This window comes from Oryzias melastigma, linkage group LG1 (assembly GCF_002922805.2).
Source record: "Oryzias melastigma strain HK-1 linkage group LG1, ASM292280v2, whole genome shotgun sequence".
Classification (NCBI taxonomy): Eukaryota; Metazoa; Chordata; class Actinopteri; order Beloniformes; family Adrianichthyidae; genus Oryzias; species Oryzias melastigma.
Window position 1 is genome coordinate 14,183,444 of NC_050512.1, and position 7,929 is coordinate 14,191,372.

General features: G+C 38.5%; 1 protein-coding gene across 1 annotated transcript in view; it reads right to left on the reverse strand.

The window, feature by feature from the left end:
- Nucleotides 1–6: 6 nt before the first annotated feature.
- LOC112137643 (broad substrate specificity ATP-binding cassette transporter ABCG2) overlaps nucleotides 7–7,929 on the reverse strand; it is a 15,077-nt gene continuing 7,154 nt past the window's right edge. The window contains exons 3-13 of the mRNA XM_024260064.2: nucleotides 7,691–7,848; nucleotides 7,128–7,279; nucleotides 6,950–7,051; nucleotides 5,474–5,724; nucleotides 3,924–4,006; nucleotides 2,714–2,803; nucleotides 2,516–2,637; nucleotides 2,282–2,436; nucleotides 1,649–1,738; nucleotides 387–499; nucleotides 7–306 (exon numbers count right to left, since the gene is read on the reverse strand). Of these exons, the coding sequence (XP_024115832.2) occupies nucleotides 159–306; nucleotides 387–499; nucleotides 1,649–1,738; nucleotides 2,282–2,436; nucleotides 2,516–2,637; nucleotides 2,714–2,803; nucleotides 3,924–4,006; nucleotides 5,474–5,724; nucleotides 6,950–7,051; nucleotides 7,128–7,279; nucleotides 7,691–7,848 (1,464 nt within the window). The 3' untranslated portion in view covers nucleotides 7–158. The remainder of the gene's footprint in view (nucleotides 307–386; nucleotides 500–1,648; nucleotides 1,739–2,281; nucleotides 2,437–2,515; nucleotides 2,638–2,713; nucleotides 2,804–3,923; nucleotides 4,007–5,473; nucleotides 5,725–6,949; nucleotides 7,052–7,127; nucleotides 7,280–7,690; nucleotides 7,849–7,929) is intronic.

Below are 7,929 nucleotides of genomic sequence, written 5' to 3' on the forward strand. Positions count from 1 at the left end.
AAAAAAAAAAAAAAAATTGTGAAGCAGCCATTGGATAAATATTCAAACTATGCTGCTCTCAGTCTTTTTTTCTTTAAATCAGAGATTAACAACACAACAGATCAAACTATGTAACAACAAAATCTAAACTTGCTCTGGAACATGAAAGGAACCACACTTTAGGAGAACTTCTGGATGAATCTGAGCTTCAAATAGGCAATGATGAGGAAGATGACCATCATCACAGTCAAAGCCACGTGATTCTCCCACAGACCCCAGGAGCTGGACTCTATTCCCAGGTAGTCCAGGTATTGCTCTCCTGTACATCTGCAATCAAACCACAGCCAAGCCTTTAAAAAAAAAGAACAATGAAAGGAAAGAGGGTGCAGGAGTGCAGCTCCACTCACGTCTGACCGGCTGTCCTCACGGTGCAGTTGATTATTCCTGCTGACGAATTAGCAAACTGGATTATGCTCTCGTCACAAAACTTTAACCCAACAAACTCGTTAATCTTCAAGGCCTGAAAGTAGAACAAAAAAGAACACTGACACTGTCTGATCAAGAACAGTAAACATTTCATTTTTAAGGAAAAATAAAAAATGTAATCCGTTAGGTTGGACGACAATAAAAAAGCAAATAAGTTTGAGATATTGAAACCGCAAAAAAAAAAAAAATTTAAAGGCAAAGCATCATCAACACTAAACTAAGGACTAAAAAAACAGCACATCATAAACATTAACTCTTCTTCAGAGTTAAAAAAAATGTTTATGTGAAGACAGAAAAACATAGAAAGGCTGCCCCCTCCTGGTGGAAGGCAGTCATTTCACCAATTCCCAAAGAAGGCACATTTATACTGCAAGGTGGAAATCTTTAAAACAGGAACAGACACCTCCAGGCCTCGAGGTCCACAGGTCTGCATGATTTCAAGATATCCAAGCCCTACTCATGAAGAAGTCAGCCAGTTAGAGCATGCCAGAGGAGGGTCTGTTGGAAAACATGCCTATTTTAAAGATTTCCACCTTGCAGCATAAATGTGCCTGGTAACTATGGTCACACACATCGTATAATAAAATATTTTCAAATTGAGAAAAAAGTTTTGTCACTTTGGTTTTGTTTCTAAAAGAACAATGATAAATCAGAAAGAATAAATATATGTTATGACATTGATAAAAATGGTTGTATTTTTATCCTTCTACAGGGAGTATTGTGGGTTTAGTTGCACAGATTTTGTTATTTCTTGTGTTTTTATAGTTTATGTTGTGTAGCAACTGTAGTAGTATCATAAAACACTAGACTTGAGAATAGTTCTGCAATATTAAAAAAAAGAAAGAAAGAAAAAGGCCTGAAAGTTGCAGATGATCCTCATAGATATGCAGTCACTAGTAAAGAATCCAGAAAAAAACGAATGGTGAAATAGACTGAAAAGAGAACAGACAGGTTTAGAGGAAAAGTTTAAAACAAGAGACGCAGCATTTAATCAAGACTGAGTAAGATGAGATTTAGTCCAGCAATTCTTTGGGGCATCAGGAGCAGCAGGAGTGAAATGGTAGCTTAGTTTTTATCTGCTAATTTTGTTTTAAATGTTGAAACTGCAGTGAATACACACTTGGGGGGAAATTTAATGGTGGTAAAACTTTAAATGTTTCTAAAATTGTTTATTTTCACTTACTGCAAGACCGTAACGGGGAATGCTGAAGTACTTCAGCCAAGCGAGCCAATCCATGATGCTGGGCAGGTTCACCAACAGGCCAGAAAATATCTAGAACCAGAACAGAACGTGGTCACTTCACCGACCAGATAGAAATGCCTGTGTAATCAGGCATTATACTGGAAATCACATTCTCAAATGTACGGCAGGGTTTGAATAAATGGAATGGACTTTCATTTAAAGGGAAAAAAAAACTTTATTAATAAATTAAATCCATTGGTTGATTTTTCTTCCAGATAAAAACTGCTTTTTAGCTTGTTTAAATTGTAGGAATTTGTATTTTTTAAATGAAAGTTCCACCTTAATTAAACTTTTGTTACTATTAATATGAAAAGTGTTTTTTGTTACCAAATAAAATAGTTTTCTATAGAATTGAGAATCGAATCACTCTCACAAAAGAGTGTAAGAAAATACACCACACGCTTCCTGCTCCACTCCATTGTGAAAAATAGATCCATGTACGTCTTCATTTCCCTCGTCTGATCTGGCGTCTGGCTCAGAACTGTACGGCTGGATAGCTCAGATATTGCTCGTCGTTTTAGTTGCATCACTAATGTTGGGGTTGTGAGGCAGCAGTTCTGCTGTGAGTCTCACCATCATGAAGACAAAGGTGATGGTCATGAGGATGTTGGCGAGCGCCACCACGCTCTGGTCAGCAGAGATGGCCATGGTCATAGCGGTGGCCGTGTAGGCCACTAAAGTCACCGTCAGCGTGAAGATGAGAAAAGCTGCCACTGTTGACTTCAGACCTGAGTGGACACACACCTGTGAACGACTAACCTAATAGATATGACGGTATGTCTTAAAATAATAAAATCCAGTCGTTACCAATCATAAAATAGACAATGAGGCTGAAGATTAGCGAGGTGACAGTGCGCATGGTGATGTCGGACAGGATCTTAGACAGGAAGTAAACCGACACCCGGTAGTACCCACTGATGTACTCGTGCCTGCCAAACATTTGACACTGTCACTCATCTCACTGCTGTGCGACTGCAGGTTGTTATGAGCTGTCGGAGTACATACACAAACAGCTTCCTCTCAGAGATGAAGAGCTCGGCTGCAGACACGGTGCTGAAGCACTGGTTGGTAGTGATGAAGAACAGAGCTCCCATCCTGCAAAGCCATCAAGCCACCAAAACACACCGTTAAAACACTCGGGTAGAACCACGTTCTTCAGTGTGTTCTTGTCATTGACAGTATACAGAGAACTGGACTGATCGAGTATGACATCACCCATAGAAAATGCCTTACTTCCGGCTCAAGTGAAATGAAGCCAGTTCAGTCAACATTTTTCCACGATACGGAGGCTGCCATGTTGGAACCAGATGAGAGTGGTTGTGTCCAAGTTCCCCCCCAACCCCTAACAACTAAAAAACTATACAGTGCAGGATTTTATAATGTGTTGGATTTTAAAGGTAATTCGGACACGATGCTCACTACTTTTCTTTCGTTTTTCTAAACACCGGATATGACGTCACCGATTTCAGGAAGTCCAGTTCTCATACACAGCCTATTGTTCTTGCTGTAAACAATATCATTCATTTCGTAGTGTCCATGCACCAAAAACATGATCAACGACCTCACTGAACTCACTTTTTTTCACTGTTACTCATGTAGTATCCTGAATTTCATATTCCCTCTCTATCCTGAAAAAAATCAGGCCATGAAGTGAGACGTTTAAGCTGCATTCACTGCTGTCTGCCATGCTGTCCATTCACTGACCCTGAAAATAATGTAATTAGGTCCTTCTATTCCCCTGATCCATGAGCAGAAACAAAAGAATGAGATCACTAAGTTATCTGCTGTGCCTCACTTGACTTGTGTGTACCAGGTTGTGCCCAATAATATAAGTTAAGAGGATTAGAACTGCAAGAATTAGTCTACTTTTCACACCACTTATCAAAAGCAGCCACTGACTTAAAGCCAACGTAAGGCTGCTGGACGAGAGCAGACATCTAAACCATAAATACTTTAATACTCGGACGAATTTGTAAAATAGTATTTATTGTTTATTTAAAATTAAATATCTTCAAGAATTTTTATATACTTTCCTTTAAAAATTTAAAAAGTTTTCTCTAAAGTTTAAGCTTCTTTAGTGAACCATTTTATCATGATCAACTTCAAGATTTAATCCAAATATGTCAGTTCTCTAGAGATTCGTTCCATATTTCAGCTCTGTTGAAATGTGTCGCTGCAGAAAGTTGCTAAAAAATCAATCCATCGTTTATCTCACCTATTCTGGATGCCACTCTGGTCATCCTTGACTCCAAAGAAAATGGCTCCAACGATGAGAGCCAGGAAGATGTTGACGGTCAGCTGTAAAGACAAACACGAAGATTTAGGGAGATCAGATGACATTGACAAGTTAACAGCCCCTGAACCTTTATGCTGGGTTCATTTTATGACACAATTTGTGTGTCCCAGGTCACAAATCGCATATGTAAATTGTGTAGTAAGTACTGGCACATTTTTTGTTTTGTTTAAACTTAGATTTTTATATGTGGGACTTGTTAATTTGACTTATTACAGATTAATTTTGAGTTCCAAAAATATCAAAAAGATGATGTAGTGATGGCCAAGAAACGCTCATTCGGTTTAGCGTTTACATTTTGTGTGGTGGCATACGCCAAAGAACATTCTGGTGAGGAATCTGCTCGACATTTTGGGGTAGAAAATGAACCCATTAGCCATCACTATTTTTCTGTCTGTGATGGAATAAATGCTGGTCCCTTATAGACAAAAACACCAGGCTGGCTGACACATTTTTGGGATAAACCCTACTGTTAGATGATATACGGTACACTAATTTGCTCATTTTTAACAGTCATGCTGCGAGCACAGATCGCGCAAAGGGGGCGCACTTATCACTGGAACAGCACTATCATTTTCTTTGGGCAGTCCGCAGGATTTAGAGGGAGTTGAAACAATGAAAAATCTTTATGATACCCCTGCGTCTTACCTACTTCAACAGTGTTGCTTAAGTGTTCACTATGATCTGTCACCCGCAGCACGCCCATAGAAAAAATGGGCATAAGTATTTTTACTTTGTGGTCTGTAACCTTGATATTTCGTGCGGACGACCTGTGTGCCCCGTACAGGTTTGCCCATTTTTCACCCGTATCCACCAGAAAGGGTCTAAGATTTCTACATGTCACAGTAAAAAGACCATCTGTATCTGAATGAACATATTCAACTTCTTTCACCTAAAAACCTAAGTCGACTTCCTTACGTATTTAGTGTGACAAATGTCTACATAAAGCAAACAAAAGTAAAAAGATTTAAGTAAAAGATTAGAGGAGGACTTTTTAATTTCATAAGGCACTAGTGATGAGGTTTGAGTCAACACAAACTGGAGTGACATGACCTTTGACCCCAACAACTTTACAAATGAAGACTTCACCAAGCAGTTCCCAGGATGAAGGGATAAGCTAGTAAGGCCTGAGCCCGTGTTTTTTTTTCTCTCATTCCCCTCGGCCTTTCACATGGAAGCAAAGCAACAAGGATGGATAGGTCATGATGCTATCATGTGATGAATCCCAGATCTGGGCCAAGGAGCACTTGTCAGGTATGATATCAGTTCAGACCCAGACCCAGAGAGGCAGCGGGGTCACGGCAGTCACCAAAGCCGATTATAGCAAACGTAGAGGGATTATTTTTGATTTAGTTTAACCCGATTAACCACTAATAACTCCTAAAGTGAGGAGAATTCGTCAACCTTTTCTGAGGATATCACATTTTATTTTGATACAAATTCTTTAAAAACATTAGATTGCTAGTGTTCACCTGAGCCACAGATGTTTGGGGGTTCAACATGAGGTTCTTGAAGGTTCTCTGAAGAACCCACCGCAGCTGCTGAGCAAACGAACTGTTGTAGGTGATGGTGCGAGACTTGGTTTGGGAACTACACTCCTTATTCTGGGAGATGCGCTTCAGCTCAGCTCGAGTGTCGCTGCAGTAGCTGCTGCTCCGATACTCCTCCACAAGATGCTCCTTGATGTTCCTCCTGGCTGAGCTCCACATCTCAAAGTCCAACTCTGCACAAGCAAAGGAGCTCAGATTTGATTACTGATGGAACAACTTACCTGTTTTATTTAGTAATGAAAAGTAACTTGATGATAGAAAGATCAGCTTTTTTCCATTGTAAAATAGTTCCTAGTGGTCTTTTAATTATGATTATGACATTTTATCCAAAATTTAAAAAAAGTGTTGTCTTCTAGGACATAGTTTCTGTAGAGTGGCAGTAGTTCATCAGAAATTTGGGTAATGCTTTCTTTTACAGTACTCTACTTACAGGGTATTTAAGTGGTATTTACATGGTATTTTTTGTACCTACGTAGTACTTACATGGTACTTTTTTGTACTTGTTGTGTATTTATGTTGTACTATTTGGTTCATACCTATGTAGTACCTACTGGGTTTTTATATTAAGCCTACTGCTGTACACACTGGAATTTTATGTAGTACCTTTTGGGTATTTACATGTTGTGTTAATGTGTCTTTTGTAGTACTTACCGTATCTAAGAACAAGGCAAGTACAAATAAAGTACCTTGAATTTACTTCTTCACTTATTGTTAAGTACCCAGTTGCCCAATGAAACTATTATTTGTGATATTGGGCTATATAAATAAAATTGATTGGAATTGGTCCCATAAAAAGTACAATGTAAATACCCTTTAATTACCACGTAGGTACAAAAAAAGTACCATGAAAATACCACCCTGTAAGAATGTAAAAGAACTGTTACCGAAATTTACCTCCAAATAGTGGACAGGACCCTGTTTCTCTCCACATTGCTGAGAACTTAGAGCAGGGGGCTTGTGGTCCAGGCAGTGTATTTTACTACATCAAAAGTATGCTCTTTATCAAACTGCCTTTTTTTCCCCTCAATTTGAATAAAGAAATACTCAGAAAGTCATATTAAAAAACAACAAAAACAGGGTTTTCATTTGTGTGGATCTTTAAGTAAACACTGCATATGGATTACAGCTGTATATAAATGATGGAGGAGAAAACCTCTTCTCTGTGTGGAATTAATCATAATCCATAGGAAATAACTATTCTTTAGTATACAGCTGCTTTTTCCAAGTTCTAAGTGGATTTTGCCTAAATGTCTTTTAGGTCAGACATCACTGTTACTATGCAGGTTTGGTCACTCATGCTGAAGTGAAGTTTACATTTTTTAGGCACAACACTCAAGCTATCTTTCATCATCTAATACATTTAAAAGAAGGTGGAGATTTAAGTTTTGAAACAGCTACCGTCAGAGCTGTGGCCTTTGGTTGAGGTTGTAGCAGTGAAGTCTCCATTGATAACATCCAGGAAAAAGTCAGCTGGGTTGTTGTGGGGCTCACAGGAATAGCCTGAAAAACATTTTAGGACATCATTTATTCACTGAGCTTTAGCTTGTGGAAGGGACATTTGACGGAATGCGATCACCTATGTTGGCAAAGTAATCCAAAGCATTTGGAGCTGGACCGTGATAAACCATTTTCCCACTGACCAATAGGGTCAGAGTGTCAAACAGCCTGTAGATGGAGTAGCGAGGTTGGTGGATGGACATGATTATTGTTCTTCCATGACTAGCCATTCTGAAAGCAGACAAGATGCCAGGTAATTCAGAAAAAAATATATAATTGCATACATATATGTTAAGCGCAATTTTGTATTATTAGAGAAGGAACATTTGTTTAACCAAGAAATGTATTTAACTCATGAAGGACAAAATGTTTTGAGGTTTTTCAATGATCAGTTTTACTTTTTTTATATTTCTGTTCATATTTAAGACAATTTCTTCAAAAATCAACAAAATCTTCATGGTTGAAAACCTTATTAATGTATAGTAGCAAGAGAGAAAAGTATAAAACAATCAGTGAAAATCCAAATGATATCAGGACTTGAAAACTTATATAAACACATTTTGCATTTAACTCATTAATTTGGAAGCTGCAGTGCAATCAAAGTAAGAACGGAAAACCACAAAACAAGAGGAGTTTTGTCACCTTTTCAGCAGCAGCAGCACAGAGTTAGCCGTGCTAGCATCCAGGCCTGTGGTGGGTTCATCCAAAAACAGGACTGCAGGATCAATGATCAACTCCATCCCAATGCTTGTTCTTTTCCTCTCACCTCCTGAGATCCCTCGAGTCATCTGTGTGCCCACCTTGGAACAAAAGAAAATACTTAGACCACAAGGAAAATGAAAATTATAGGGAGAAATGAAAGGATGAAAAAAGTTAAACAT